This window comes from Mugil cephalus, chromosome 4, assembly GCF_022458985.1.
Source record: "Mugil cephalus isolate CIBA_MC_2020 chromosome 4, CIBA_Mcephalus_1.1, whole genome shotgun sequence".
Classification (NCBI taxonomy): Eukaryota; Metazoa; Chordata; class Actinopteri; order Mugiliformes; family Mugilidae; genus Mugil; species Mugil cephalus.
The window spans coordinates 26,103,343-26,119,910 of NC_061773.1; the positions used below are offsets into that span (position 1 = coordinate 26,103,343).

The 16,568-nt window shown below is 40.5% G+C and overlaps 1 protein-coding gene across 16 annotated transcripts in view; it reads left to right on the forward strand.

Annotated features, from left to right (window-relative positions):
• Window positions 1-16,568, forward strand: part of nfasca (neurofascin homolog (chicken) a) — a 111,108-nt gene that overhangs the window by 82,733 nt on the left and 11,807 nt on the right. For 7 of the 16 annotated variants that reach the window (XM_047582457.1, XM_047582456.1, XM_047582460.1 and 4 more), the window contains 9 exons: window positions 67-189; window positions 396-569; window positions 1,845-1,871; window positions 5,071-5,370; window positions 7,952-8,074; window positions 11,025-11,177; window positions 12,889-13,017; window positions 14,081-14,116; window positions 14,593-14,662. In XM_047582457.1, the coding sequence (XP_047438413.1) occupies window positions 67-189; window positions 396-569; window positions 1,845-1,871; window positions 5,071-5,370; window positions 7,952-8,074; window positions 11,025-11,177; window positions 12,889-13,017; window positions 14,081-14,116; window positions 14,593-14,662 (1,135 nt within the window). Of the gene's footprint in view, window positions 1-66; window positions 190-395; window positions 570-1,844; window positions 1,872-5,070; window positions 5,371-7,951; window positions 8,075-11,024; window positions 11,178-12,888; window positions 13,018-14,080; window positions 14,117-14,592; window positions 14,663-15,871; window positions 16,144-16,568 lie in introns of those variants that run through there. The other 9 variants (XM_047582471.1, XM_047582466.1, XM_047582469.1 and 6 more) reach the window with 5 other exon arrangements.

The following is a 16,568-nucleotide window of genomic DNA, read 5'->3' on the forward strand; positions in this document are numbered from 1 at the left end:
TGCTACGATGGAGGCAGCTCGGGCGAAACTAGTTTCTTTGTGACTCATCTGTGCGTATGTTTGTAGTTCCAGACGCCCCCAGTTTCTTCAGGATCAAGCGCAGGATGTTGGACACCGTCTACTTGGAATGGGGCAAACCTCGAGAGCCCAATGGCCTTCTGGTTGCGTACCAGCTCAAATACCAAACAGGTGAGCTACTCTGATGTCAGACCTCAAATATTCACTCAGAAGCTTTGATTCACGTCAGTTTGATGCTCATTTTGCTTCAAGAGATGCATCTTTAGCTTCAGGTTTAAATTCAAAGAATGATAAAAACTAAGCTGTGATACGAGTAGAACATATGGTCTTTGTTTATCTGTTTGCTGATTTTTCCGTGTGTCTGTGTGTGCGCACAGTCAATGCTTCCACGTTGGGAAATATGCAGCTGGAGACTTTCTTCCCTAATGTGACGGAGTTCAGCCTCCGTCTGCCGGACCGGTCCACGCGCTACAAGTTCTTCCTGTCGGCGCTCACACAGGTGGGCGCAGGAGAAGTCTATGCAGAGGAGTCGCCTCCCTTCACCAACGAGGGTGAGCGCTATAAACAACGCACATTTATACGTTAATATGCAATTAATCTGACATCATAGAGGAAAAGTCACAGCTAATAAAACGAACAACGAACAAAGTGTAACACACCGGTCAGGCATAACATTATGACCACCTTCCTAATATGTGACTCATCAGAGAATGGACATGTGTCTTCTGAATGTGTCCTGTGGTGTCTGGCAAGATGTTGTTATTAGCGGGGGGGGAGGGCCTTTGGGTGCTATGGGTTGAGGGGAGGGGCCTCTGTGAATCAGCCCATGTGATCAGTTTGGGATCTAGTGGATCTGGAGGCTGCCAGGTCAACACCTTGTACAGTTCTTCATGTTTGTCTGAGTTGCTCCTAAAGTGTTTTTGTGTGTGTGTGTGGGGGGGGGGGATGTAGGGTCATTGCTATGGGGGTGGGGGTTCCTGGTCTGGTCTGGTCTAGGTGGGCGCTACATGTCTAAGAACGTCAGGTCCACAAGTTTCCCAGCAGAACACTGAACCGTCTCAACATATTCAGTTCTCCTGTGGTTTTAATGTTGTGGCTGATCGGTATTTGCCAAATATTAAATGTGTGTCGCTCTGGGTAACATGTTCTTCCATTACCAAACAAAAACGCAGTAGTTTTATTGACTCCCATCTTCACGGCTCTGAGGCCTCAAACAGGGAAGGGAATTTGGAAAGTACTATTATTAGAACCTTAAGTCACTTTAATGGTTTGTTTACAGTCGGAAAGTCTGGTTTTGTTTGTGCATGTGATCTGTTCAACTGAATCCAGAAAAAAGAAAACTATTTGACCAATAGATCAGTGGTTCTCAACCTTTTCCAACTCTCCAACTCCATAAATACGGGGGTCAAATCTTTTTAACGGAGACCATTACATTGATACGCTTACAAATAAGCAAACAAACCTGATATAAAGATGATATAAAGTAAATTCTGTTCGGGTCTAGCCAGATGAAACAAAATTAAAACATTGCACCCTTAATTATGTCTTTTTTCATATTCATATTGGTGTTGGTGTTTGACAGACAACGTCACAGAGCACAACCAAAACCCAAACACCACATAAAATGATATGACTTGCAATACCTCCGCGGCCCACTAGGGGGAGTCCCTGCTCTAGATATAACTGTCTATTCACCAACAGGCTGGAGGTAAATAGGGCTTTTTTTGATTTGTTTTTGTCCTTTCAGCTGATCCTGTTGTCCCCTCCATGTCCCTCTTACAGCTCTAATGTCTCTCTTGTGTCTCCCCTCTTCTTCTCAATGACAGACAACTTTACTGACGCTACAGGTCTAGGTAAAGGGGAGAAAGAGGCATAGCTTGTCTGTCTGTCGCTAACCCTCCGCCCCATCCTCCATCTAATCACTCGCAGCAGTGCAGTCCACCTGCCTTCCCCTCCTGTATTATCTAAAAAAAGTTCTGCCGCCCCCTTCAGGTTTGACCCCCACCAGGACGTGGCTTTGTTGCCTGTGGGGTTGAAGGGGGGACTTTCTGAGAACTCAGATCTGCCTCGGCTGAACTGCTTCCCCTCCATCCGCCTCCCTCCACCCTTCCTCTGTGTGTCGAGCTGCTGTTTGTCTGCTGCTGCCGTGTGCTCTCAGGGATTGAATAAGCCGGCTCGACACTTTTTTTTCTCTAGGACCTGCAGGTTTAGTGACGGGGGTGTTTAACGAGCCGTCATGCACTTCACTAGGGCTGGGCGGTAAATAGGTTCATGCCTGTTATGATACGAGGCAGCAGAACAATAAGACCAATTTTTTGTTTGCTTGGATTTTATTTAGAGTGACCAGGGGATAGTCACCCTTTTTTAATGACCCTAGCCAAAACTTTTCCTGAAAACGTCCCCACTTGTTATGAATGAGAAAAAAAAAATGTTGCACACAGACTACAGTTATTACAGTAGTCTGCTGCGCTGCTGTTGACGTTACAGACAAGTGTAAATATGTTTAAATATGCCAAAATAAATGAAATCATAATTGTCCCTGTTTCTTCATTTTATCTTAACAACATCTTATTTAATTAATTAATTTATTTTCATCTCTGAGCTGTAATTAGCTCAGCAGTCAGTTCAAACACGGGGTCATGCAAACCTTGTTTTACTACTAGTGTGGGATTATTCTGCAATATTTACTCATAATCACAGTAAAATGGTCCGTCCTTAGTCAATCTACTGCATCAATTCTTTGCATTATGACTGAAAAAATAAGAAATACCGTAATAGACCATCAGAATTTGTGAAAAATATTTTTGCTCATACTGCCCAGCCCTACACTTTACATATTCTGCTGCCTTCGCGTACTCACCTCCATATCTACTGTAGAATCTCCCTTCCCTCGAGCCGTATGTGTTCACGTCAGCATTTAACCTCTAACTTCTCAACCAATCCCTGATGGCGCACCTCACACTGCTATTTCACTCATTGTCACTTACTTACTTGTTACAGTGTCACGATGATGCCGATGTTTCTTACTTACTGGTGTGTCCTCGGGATGCATGTCTTCACATCCGCGTCTCGAAGATGTTGGAAAACATTGTGATGAATTACGCAGTTTCATTGAAGTGCTGAGGATGAAACTTTTATCAGCGGTTGGCTTGCTCGCTCACGCACTCACTGCCTTGATAGCTTCGCTTCTGAGCTTTTTTTTTTTTTTCAAAACGTGCGTCACTTTGCTTGTCTCTTCTGAACGCGGGGGTTCAGTAGTACAGTCTGGGCGTCACAGGTAAGGAGGCTCGGAAGTGTTTGGATGCACTGGCCTACCTCACAGAGCTGTAATAACACGCTGAAGTTTCTGTCGTACGCCGGTTTTAACTGCATGCTTGGGATCCAGCCTTGTGATACAAGCATGCTGGCTGGGCTTTTTGGAGTTGTGTGATGGGAAATGTTTGGGCTTGGGACACCAGCAGTCGAGTCCTTCGCTGGCTGGAGATGAATTTCAACTTCAAGGTACAGTAAGACTGAGCATCACGTACGTTGGAACACAGTGGAAAAGCATCAGAGTGGTGCCAACACAAGGGGGCGCCATTGTGTCATGTTTTATAGACGTGTCAGTGCAACAGCACAGACAGCAGTTGTGTGTACTTCATTGAATGTTCATTTTTTCTTAAATTACTTTCACACGGAAAGCCAAACTTCCTACATGAGTTTGTTTTTAATATTGTTCAAATTCAAGAAATTGATCAGGACCTTTCTAATTAGACCAAGACCAAAGACTGATATCATAAAAATCTGAAGTTTAAATGCAGCTTTCTGCATTTTGTGCTGTAAAACCCCATTTGCAATTTGCAATCACCCGCTTCCTGATGTGTGTGCATGAAAGACAAGGTTTTTCAAAGTATTTTACTCAAAGTACTTTTCACAAAATTAATTTTGAAAAGAACCTATAGCTCGATATTACTGTTGCATTTTCAGTGTGGGGGACGTGTGAGAAATAAATAACCCGTAATAACTGAACACAATAGCTGCAGATATTGAGGTGATATCTGACTGTTAATGAAACTACAGCCAAATTTAAAGTAAATTACACAGCAATTAAAATAATAAACAGCAATACTTGTTATAGGGGTTCTAAACTAATATGTATTAGGACAGAAACAAGCCCCTCTTTTCATTTCTGTCTCAGTGCGTCGAAAGGTATTATATGAATTGGGACGTCCTGCAAAGTGGTTGACTGAGGTTGACAGTGTGAGGTGGATCAACCAAAGCAAGTAGAGCTCCCTCTGGTGTCTGTCTGCAGTATAGCTCATAAGCTCCACCCCCTTCTATGTTAGTTAATGATAGGATAAGATAAGATAAGATAAGATAAGATAAGATAAGATAAGATAAGATAAGATAAGATAAGATAAGAGGAAAACTAGTTGCTAAAGAGAAATTAAATAGGACAGAGACAATAGAAACAAAATAACCATGGGAAAAGTGACAAAAAATAAACTATACATGGGCTCAGTGAGATCAGACCTGTCTGCTGCTGGTGGGACTTGGGCCGAACTAAAATACATGTCAAATGATTTTTTTTTCAAGGATGGTTTAAGTCATTTAAGGTAGTTAATATAATACTGGTGCATGTTCAGGAGTCAGTTTTTTTGGTTTCGTTTTAATTAGTTATTTGATGCTATAGAAACAGGATGTGACATGATGGCAAACACCAGTTGCCATGCCAACCGCTCTATAAAGCAGTCCCGTCGGACAGTGAGAGTTGTAATGAATAAATAAACATGTTGTTTTGTAACTGGTGGCGGTAGATTAATTAAAGCAGTAGTATTAATTAAACTAAAACGTGAGTGAGTCTGGAGGAAGTGTGGGCGGGGCATCGATGTCGCGGCCCGGACGCGTCGTCCATATTTATATACAGTCTATGTGCGATGTGTGCATGTTGGAGGGTGGCGCTCGTGTCTTTCATCTCACAGCTCCATCGAGCCTCTTTTGTGTCTGTGTTTGTTCGATGTTCTGCTTCCTTGTCTTTAACCCTCTGTTCTCTCCCTCCTCCTCCTCTTGTAGTTGAGCTTACCGATGCTTCCCTGGCTTCAGCTTTCACTCCTACTCCTCCTCCTCTTCCTCCTCTTCCTACTACCACCATTGTTCCTACAACCATTAGTACCTCAACTACTACCGCTCCTCCTACAGCTACGACAACTCCTCCTCCTCCTCCTCCTACTACTACTACTACTACTACTACTACTACTACTACGACTGAGGTCACCACTACTACTGAGGCCACCACTACTACTGAGGCCACCACTACTACTGAGGCCACCACTACGACCACTACCACCAAGCGTATCGATAAGAACGTGTTGGGTACATGCTGCTGTCCCATTCTCTGTTATTGTCATTTTAGTGTTTTAATCGAGCGTGAATGGCACTTCATGGACATCACCAGATCGTTGTCTTCTCCCACCTGACGAAACTGGACACTGCGTCAGGGCTGCATTCCAATAAGCTGTGCTGTACCTGCTAGCTAAAAAAAAAAGTGGGGGATTTATTCAGAGCGTTGGAATGTAGCCAGCAGCTATCCTCCTGGTCAGGAATAGAGAATCCCGAATTAGTTTTTAAACTAAACCGAATGATAACTGTGAAGTTCATGGGGAGCGTATTCTTCTTTACATTTCGAGTGATAAGGGTTTCCCATTTCAGTTGATTAGGACTGGTATTGACAATGTTCACCAGCCTCCTGTTTGAGGCTCTTTTAGCATCGGCTCTAAACCACAAGTAAACGCTGTGACCTTTCGTGAATTGAAAAATCCCCTGTAATTTTTATTGGGTGTGAATTTTCAGTTCGTGAACATATTCAGTTTAGTTGTGGTTTTGAGTGGACAATGATTAGCATCAGTCCTTATCAAAACAAATAGTCACCCGAAGACTCCGTCTGTGCTAGCGTGTTGCGCGTATAGAGCTCCGGGTGTCATGTGACTTTTTTGGTTGACGGCGCCATATTGGCAGGAAAACTCAGAGGAAAAATGACAAATTGCAAAGCTTTAAACAGGTAGAAAATGACCAGTGCAAGGAAAAAGATGACAGATTTCATATCACACATATCATTTTGAGCATTAAAATGTTCCTGACCTACAGTATCCAGATATATAGAACTACCTCATTAACTTTCCTTCGTCCTAGTCCAGACTCACTGAAAGCATTCAAGAGCTTCATGATGCACATCCAGTTTTGGAGTTTTTCAGCTAAAAACAGCGTCTCTTCGTCATAACGGCAGCATAATGTAACGAGCTAATCACTGAGCTAAATAGTCTCTGTTAAATGCCAACCTTTTATGACGTAAACACAGTTTAAATAAATGTCTAAATCAGGGGTCGGCAACACCGCGGCTCTTTCATTCCTCTGTTGCAGCTCTCTGCGGTGCGGAGCGAGGACGCTGATCAAAGCCGTTAATTTTTTCACGCTAGCTGTCTCAGAATAGCGGCAACTAGTCACTCATCAGTGAATGATAGAGAGTTACACAACAACTGAATGACACTGAATGCCACACCACACTCACGGTTGTAACATCAACCAAAAACACTGAGCTCCCACAGTGCATTGCAGCACATTTACTAGTTGCTGTTGAGTATTTAATTCAACTGAATTTTTAGTTTTTTTAAATATAATTCTAAGTTTTTATTGACGATTATCTTGAAACATTAATATATAATGTATTTAATTTTTTTGTCGCTCATAATATACGTCACAACTGCCGACGTGCGACACCCGCCGGCAGATCCAGCCCGCTAATTATTGAGCTTTTTGACCCGAGGTAAGCCAACAGTGGACAAATCCCTGTTATGTATGCAGTTATTTCATTTCATAAATGCAACACACTATAGACCTAGCATAGAGGTAAAAACGATATATGCAGTGTTTATTTTAGATGTCAAAGGGGTTTTGTGGCTCCCAGTGTTTTCTTTTCTGTGGGAAACGGGTCCAAATGGCTCTTTGAGTGTTGAGGGTTGCCAACCCCTGGTCTAAATGCACCACACCATACACGAAATTATTCTTTTATTTTTATGTATTGCAGAAGTGTAGTTATTATACATTGTAATGTAATCACAAAATCTTTTTAATCCAGAACTTCTTTCTCGTTGTGAGTAGTTTTACTGCTGAATGAGTAACATCCCTTTGTAATCCATGTTATAAACCTTAGCCTAACTTACCTTTATTAAAAGAAATCTGTTGGACATCATGTTAACCATTTCTTGCGGTATTTGAATTACCGTAACTCACTGATGGACAAAGTTCAAAGTGCGCTTTCCGGGAAAAGGAGCTGCCGTTACGGTAACGATGATGCAGCGCAGCTGTCGGCTGCAGGTTGGGGAGCGACACAACAGAGGAATTTGTTGATTAAAACGAAGTTAATTATACCCTTGAGATGCAAACCACTGTGAGTTATGGTAATTCAAATACAATGTGCTTTAAAGTATCACCAGCCATACGTTCAGGCTTTAAAGGGTTAAACACAGGCTAAATTAACAAGATATTACGCTTGGAAAACGCTGGATTCTGTCCCTGATAGAAAGTGATCGCTACACAAGTGAATCCTGTTTCTTGAGGGATCTCACCGCTGTGTTTTCTCGTTTCATTGCACATTACATTTGTCGTTTTGCAGGATCTTTGTGAATCCTATAAAAAGATTTCGACTTTGCTTGTTCCTGACTGTTCTGGCATCCTGGGGCTCAACAGCTCCAAGTTAATTAGTTAGTTGCACATAGTTGTCAACCAAATAGTCATCGGAGGAGAAGCTTTCCTGCCAATATGGCGGCGTTGTGAATAATGGCGCAGGGTGACGTCAGCTCCCGGAGCTCTGTAGGTCAAGATGGAGTCCTGTGTGTGGTTGTTGTAACTGTGCAATCTCTGCCCCCTGCCTCTGACCCCCACCCCCCACCTTGTGTAGTGCTCCCTGTGCGGAAGATCTGGAATCTGACGGTGGAGCCTAACAGTAACTACGCTAACGTCAGCTGGTTACACGACTTCCCGGCCGGCAGCAGCGAGTTTGTGCTAGAGTTCACACTGGACAGTAAGAAACCAGACCAAGCCCACCCTGAAGTACTGAAGCCAAAAAGCTGCTGTAGATAATGACGTACTTATTAGAGAGCAAAACCAATTAGAGTGGTGAGAGAATTATTTCAGGGAGGAGGCAAAACAGATCCGAGATTGGAGAAATCTTTGGTACACAAACATTTCGGCCTCTAGAGAGGAAAAAAATAATAATTGTGCACATGGTCCTTGCTACAGGCATTGGAATCATTGCACTTCTTTGTCTGTGGAGAGTAGGAAACATATCCAGTACTACCTGACTACTTTGCTATGATGATATCTGTGACTAACATCCCCCATAAGAAGAAGAGTCCTTTTATATCATATTTGAAATTTTTGCAAGCAAGTCATGAAAAAATAAAAACTGCAGGAATTATGGGAAAAGGAAACAAAAACGTGAGAGCACGGTTTTCTTAATTAAGTGTTCATTGGCAGCTCTTTTATCAAAACCAGGAAATATATTCTAAGATCTCACTCTTAGCTGCAACAGGAGCTTTGCTGGTTTAGCGCTCTTTGTTGTTGTTTTTTTTTTGTTTTTTTGCTTTTGTTTTTTACCGTTCTCTCTCACTCTTTTCATCTCTTTTTAGTCTTTGTGTGCCAGAAAATACCAAACATCATAATTTCACGCACAGCTTCTCATGCAGTGCTCCATCATGACGCTTTATCGCCTTTAAAGCTGCTGTTGCTCGGCTTTGATTCTCTCTCGTTGGTGAACCGCTGTAAATGAGCTTGCTTTCTGTGAATGAGTCACTTATTTGGCCATCCATGCATCACATCCGCTACCACTTGCTTTTTGCTTTGGATGAGGGGGGGTTCCAGCACTCTTGAATCCTGCTTTTTTGAAAACACATTGTCCTGCTTTGTCTGAGGAGTCCTAGAACTGGTTAAGATTGGTCTTGTGTTTGACTTTGTTGATGCTGTCTACCAATTCAACCATCTGTGACCTTGGGTGGAAACATGGGAGGATGAAGTTTACTGTGTACTTCAAATTCCATGGTTGAGGCCGAATGTTGTAACTAACCCAGAGGGTCAGGGAGCTCCAGAACCTTCCTAACCCTCATCATCAACACTTCATCCTCCCTCTGGTTTCCTGACTGACTCGGGGGTCTGTGCATGTTTGTCAGACGTGGGTTAGTACTGTAGAGGATGATGCTTTGGTGGCAAAAGAGAACTGGATATACTTGTCATGGACAGCAATGAGAATCCATAAATATCTGATATATGTGTATTTTCTCTGTACTGATATTAGGCCTCAAAAAATCAGTTTCTTTATAAAGAGAGGGAAAGAGAAAGGGGAGAGAGATGCATGATGGGTATTTAAGATTTTCTGTATGTTTTTTCATTCATCCAAAGAAGGACCTGTTTGTCCGAAGCCTCATGACAATAGAGGGTATGCACTGACGTATCAGTAAATACAGAGAGGCAGAGATGATAATGTGGATTATCAGATCAAATTAAGGACAAATGAACTCAACAATGACCCATATGAACTAGTATGGATTTGGAAAAGTGGATTAGCCTCAGTTTCAGTTAGTTGAAGTTAGTTTTAGGTCATTTCAGTTATGATAAATGTGATGCTAACGCTAAGAGCTTTACTGAGAGGTAACGTTAGCCACACAGTGCTTATTATTATTGTTTTATTGCTATTTATTGTTGGAACTGAAATAGTTACTGTCGGCCTTAACTACACCAAAACAACAACATCCACAATAAATTAATCCACATAAATTAATATTACCTGACACTAAATTTGAACCACAACACCAGGTTTCTGTGTCTGGATTCCAGTCGTTTCTTCGTAAAGCAGTGATACATTTACTTACTGTAAAAATTTGTTGGTTCAGTCAATTGCACAGCAGCTCTTCACCTGTTTTTCAATCAGTTTTACAATTTAGACGCTATTAAAGCCTTTAATTCAAACTAAGGCTGCTAATCTCCATGTTCAAATGTCACTTTTTTTAAACTCAGTGGCAGTAACCATGGAGACCACCTTGCTGTGACGTCACGTACATACCCTCTATAAAAGCCTAAATGGGAGCTTCTGCAGGTGTGCAGGTTTTTTCCTGCAGGTTGACGTCAACACCAGCTGTTCTTCCACAATAACACTGGGAGAGGGTTAAGATCTGGTAGTAATACAGCAACACAGACCACTTACCATTGTCTAAGCAGACTTCAACAAGCAAAGCATTTTGAGCTTTTATCCTTTAACCTGGAAGTATTTATGAGACATTTATTTGTAAGAGGACCGCATGTCTTCTTTTGGGTTCTGGCATTAGACGTTGTCCTTGGCTTGTTGTAGGACTGGTGTGAACAGCATGGCTTTGGAATGAGTTCTGTCGGACGACATCGAACTCGCGTCACATCTACGTGTTGGTAGATGACAGCATGATGCATGATGTCACCGCGCCACGCTGACCCCTGACGCCTCCCGCTCATGCTCATAGCTCGGCCATGTCACGACAGGCACGTCTGTCCACTGGAATGATGCAGGTTGATGTTGTTGTCGCTGTTTTCTTATTTTCTTATTTTTTCTTTTTTTTTTTTGATCTCATGGACATGAGAGTGTGGCACTGTGAATAATTGAGACAAACAATGCTTTGCCGCTTTAGCCCCTGAAGTTACCCACAAATTCTGTGACGGCCTTGTATGACTCCCACCAAATGGAAACGATTAATAGTCTGAGACATGTGGTTTTGCCAGAAATTGGTCCTTCTTCTCCTCTCTTATATAGCAGAAAATATAGCAGAGTTGTCATCCATTCGTTTTTTATAACGAGGAAAGGTACTGCATTGTTGTCAGTCTCAATTCACTCTCTGCTATCAAACAGAAAAGAACAGATACAGTGACTTTTGCAAGTTAGCGCAGCCGTCACTGTGGAACAAAGGCCACACCCCCTCGAGTGTGATTGGCCCATTTCTTGTGTCTCCAAGGCGACAAGACGAAGACAGTTGTGCATCACGTGAAACAACCGCCTCCCGTTAGTGTGGCAGATCTGACCGCAGGCGAGACGTACCACCTGAGGGTGTACTCCCATGAGTTCGTCAGCATCAGCAGCAATTCTGTCGTCTTTAAGACCAAAGCAGGTGAGACCACATCTGGCCTGGCGGAACCAAGTTTCCAGCCAGGTGGGCAATTCTGGGTGCAAGTCAGTCGCTTATACAGTAAAATCTACAGTAGGTCAGCCAAGGTGAGTTATCATGTTTTAATAACGTGCATGTTTTTCCTGAGGTAAAGTCAGGGAGACTAGTGAGACGACAGTATCGATCATTTATGAGAGGAGGTAAAAATCGCATTGTGGTGACTCGAGAATATATTGATGAGATCTTCTTGGGCTGGTGTGCGTGGGTGTAACATATTTAAGCTATGTATGAATAGTACAGCTTACAGTTTGACAATAAGACATCAAATACTGTGTTTCTGTGTGAAATTATTCATAAATTATGATAAACAACTGCAAATGTTATGATAAATTAGGTCTTTTTTGTCTCGTGTCCTGCAATTTATTGCTTTGTTGGAAAAGTTCATATTTCTGGTCCGTTCTCAATTAAACTGCTCACTTGAGCTTTGAAATCCCCAATATGAACTTGGAATTGAAAAGCACGGTTGTTCTGATGAAATCATCCTTTGTGAAGAACCAAAGTATTTTTAATCCTCTCATACCCAGATGTGCTGTGGACTATTTTGGTAACAGTGCACTCCTATAATTCAATTTTTAAGGAACATAGTGTGACTTTTGTTGAAATCGAGCAAATTCTGGGAAATTTCCAGTAATGACTGAGAAGCAGTTGCACAAGAAGAGTGACCAGATTGAGCTGGTCGACAACGTGAACAGGAAGTCTGACCTTCCCCTGTTCCCTGGCGTCGCTCAACCCACAAATGTTGCAAATGCAAAGAGTTGTTGCTCTTGGTTTCCTCTTTCCAGTGCAAGGTTTAAATCATAGACTGTATAAAGATGGAACGGCTCCTGTAAATTGAAGCTGAAGCAAATAGAGCTCCCCCTGGTGTCTGGCTGCAGTTATAGGTCATAAGCTCCTCCTCCTCCATATTAGTGGGCGGGACTTGGGCCAAACTAAATCACTTTAGTTCAAACAACAACAATTAAACAATCTCTGGGTCCAAAGCGGCAAGATGGCGCCATCCGTATCCCCGTTAAAATAGCGTCAGTTTAACCAATGCAAGGAAGTGGGTTCACGTCGTCCATATTTATATACAGTCTATGGATTAAACAAGCAACAACGAATCATGTTAATTGCTAATTTATGCTTCATTTAAGAGGCAGCAGCAGCAGAAAGAGTATCCAGTGGTAAATTTGTAAATGGAGAGGAAAACAAAGGTAAATCTTACTTATTAAGAACCAAAAAGAAAAACACCTGTTATTATTTATTTAATCGTTTTTTATGGAGGTTAAACTTGTTACAGTGGATGTGGCGTTTGGGACCTTTGCTGTTTGAACTGGTGATTTAAGCGGTTGTGTCTTTGCTGGGAATATCGCTGTAGATATTAGTCTGGATAGCCCACTACTGTGTGTTCCTTCACATCATAAACCTCTGTTTAAAGTTCACGCACCTTGTTGCCGTGGAAGTTATTCATGTCACCTGGAAATGAGCTTGTGGGGAAAATGATGCGAAGCTGGAGCCGAGCTGTTGACGTCTTCTGCCTCCTGGCGTGAGATGAGACGAGAGCAGATTGTCTTTTTTTGTTTGTGGCCGTCTTGAAGTACTCACTTTGTTCTCCCTCTTCTCTCTCTTCTCCTGTTTTTGCTGTTGGTGTGCTCGTATGTTTCTCTGTGTCCAGCCTACATAGACCAGGTGGACATAGCCACTCAGGGCTGGTTCATCGGCTTGATGTGTGCCATCGCGCTCATTATACTGATCCTCCTCATCGTTTGCTTCATCAAGAGGAGTCGTGGGGGTAAATACCCAGGTAAGGTTAAGCTTTTACTAATTTCACAGTATAATTACCAACAAATTTTGCCACTGTATTCACAGAACTTTTAAAAAAGTAGGGCTGGGCAAAAATGTATATCACTGTATTTATTTTATTTCGTATTCAAAACATTTTCTACTGGTTGAGAGAAGAATTAATGCAGTAGATTGACTAAAGATGGACTATTTCACTGTGATGATGAGTAAATATTGTAGAATAAATCCCACACTAGTAATAAAACAAGTTAACATATTATCACTGACTGCTGATGTGGAAATCCAGGGACATTTACAGCTCAGAGATTAATAAATAAATAAATAAAAAACTCATTAAGATGAAATGAAGAAATGGGGACAATTACGGTTTCATTTATTCTCATATCTCTTCATATTTATTCATATTTAAACATATTTCAATAACAGGACGACCGGCTACCGTAATAACTGTAGTTTGCGTGCAACATTTTTTTTTCTCATTCATAAAAACCTAAAATTGGGGACATTTGTGGGGACATCTTTAGCTGAGGGACAGGTCATCCGAAATAGGGACTGTCCCAAGAAATCAGGGACGTCTGGTCACCCAAAAAAACAAACAAACAAACAAACAAACAAAAAAAGACGCTTCATTTTTCGTGTCTTTCCATCTTCACCACATCTCACAGTGAAACATGGTGTTTGGAAGCGCTACATTGTAAATGGTCCGATCTGAAACAGTGTCTCGCTGCACAGCGCCCCAAACTCTGTGTAATTAAATACATATACACCAGTATATTAACAATTCATATCATAATGGAAAAAACATACCAGTGTATCGCCCAGCCCTATTAGAAAGCACCAGTTATGTGATTACTGTTGCCAAATGTTTCATTGTTTGTCATCACCAGAACATCTGCATCTGTTTTTAATCAGCTGGCACAGAAAATACCTACATTTGTGGATTTGTTTTTGTTTTATTACACCCAAACCATTTATAATAGACAGACACAGAGACAATGTAAGGGTTTAGAGCTACAGAAACCCTAAGAACTATGTTGATGTTTTACAGTTTCTATAATGTCTAGGTGGTGGTTGCGTGACTGGTTTTGCAAAGTTTTTAGGTAGGTGCTGAAGTGTGATGCAAAAAAATTAAAAAAAAACTAACATGCATTGAAAATAAGTGGACTTAAGGATCCCAACATAACAATGACTTACAACGAAACACTAATGCAACACACTTTTCCCACACACTTTACAAAAACCTGCTTTTTTTAGTCTGCAGCTACTGAATCCTTTTGTTTTTCAGTAAGTGGCTGGTTTCAAGTACATGTGTTTTTTTGTGCAAAGACAAATTAGGACAATATATGTTTGTTTTATAACATCAATACAATATGATATACTGTATATCTGTGGCGTTTAGGGCACAGTTTTAATTTAGTTAATATGAATAACCTCCAGATGAAGAACTATTGAAAGATCCAAACTAACTCCTCAACATGTGGATGGTTTTGTGTATCAGCTCTAACTCTAACATACTGTCTGTCAGCAGAGCTCTGTGTAAATGCAGCTAAAGTTATTTTTTGCCTCATCTCACCAGTTCGCGATAAAAAAGATCTCCCATTGGACCCAGTGGATCAGAAAGACCCGAACGGATCTTTTGATTACCAGTAAGTATAGAAAACACACTGCTATTATAAGTAACATGGTGTAACTTACTGTAGCACTTAGCTTGAACATGTAACTGGTCAACTTTATGCATTCAGTGGTATTCAGACAATAAACAGCTGCAGCGTGAGACAATGTTGAGTTACTGAAGGTTTTTGTCTGTCAGTTCAATAATAGTAATGTACAGAGTAAAATAAAAAAGATCTGTTAAAGCTACAAGTGATTAACCCACAGACGTCTTCTTTAATTTACCACCCTCTTAAGTCATAAAAATTATTATCAGTATTTTAACCCTTTAAATGCCAGTTTAATTACTTGATGTCACTGTTACTTACGTAAAAAGAAAAACAAGAAATTTATGTCAAATATTAGTTAAAATATTGCCTTTGATGCATTATGAGTTTTTTGTAGCATCACATTTAAAATTTACTACTGTCATTACAGGACAAAAAAAAAGCTCCATTAACTTCCATTGTAATTACAAATCAATTTTTATCTAGATAGATAAAAAAATATATCTAAAAATTTTTTTTTTTTAAATGTCCCACTAACTGGCATTATAATCACAAATCAGTTTGCCCTAATACTGACTGGCATTTAAAGGGATAAAATCCTCAAAATCATTAAATATTTGGTAGTTTTAGCAGAGAAAAAGCAGAAGAAATATCAATTAGTTAAGTTTATATATATATTTTTTGTGGATGTGGACATTTTGTCTGTAGTAAATTTCTTTCACTGTTTTCTGTTCACCTATTAGTGTCTCTTTGTGTAGAGACTTTATAGTATGTTGCAAAAAAAAATGGGCCATATTCACTAAAACAGGCAAAATGACAGAGAAGGTGAAGAGAGAAAAAAGAATCACTCTCTATTGATGCCTGAGGGTTGAGTCTGTTTAATGATGTATAAAGGGGGCGACTCATCTCACACTTTCTTTTGTGCAGTGAAACAATTGGTTGGTGCGGCTTGAAACGCATAAAATAGCTCCTACACTAAACTGTACATCTGTATCCTGTTCTCGTGACATTTCTGTGGACACCAAGCTTTTACAAAACGATGATTTTTGAAACATTTTTTTTTAATAGGGCTTCATGTTTAATGTTTGTTTCATGTGTAAGTGTGGACACATACACACTGTAGACGATAGACAGCACATGTAACAGTGCAGTAGGTCGTGATGTTTTACTCAGTCGTGTGTCTTTTGCTCCTTCCAGGTCCCACTGATCTCTGTGGATTAGTGTCTTTTCCTCCAGCTACCGTTCACTTTGACTAAAAACATGCTGAGTTTAACCTGCTTTCTAAATTTCAGACGCTCTAACTCTGTGTGAGAGTGACTCGACAACTTTTAAACCTTTAACTGCAGACAACAAGTAAATATTACATAGATAGATAGATAGATAGATAGTTAGATAGATAGGAAATGTGGTTATAGTAGGAGTTAATGGGACATTTTTGGTAGTAAATGGTAGGAAATTCAGTGTGCAGTAGCTTCATCGCATAGAATCAGGAGGGATTACAGTTGGCAAAAAAAGGTTAAAAAAATAAATAAAATGTAGGTACAGTGTGTATAAAACATTACAAAAAATGCAAATTGTATGTAAAATATGCAGAAGTCTATATAATGATAGACAAAAGTGTACAAAATAAATACAAAGTACACATATATAAGATTATATATCATTATAACAGAACAATATATTATATTTACATCTATATATAATATTCAGACTGTTGCCACGTGATACATATATACGGTATAAACGTTTTTTTTGCTATAAGTGTGATATTGTAGCGGATGGAGGCTTTATAATTCCCAAAGAGGTGCAATCTGCATTTATTATGACTCGACACAGTTGCGTTGTTCTGTTTTGTTTTGTTTTTTTAATCAAAAATGAGCCTAACATTAATACC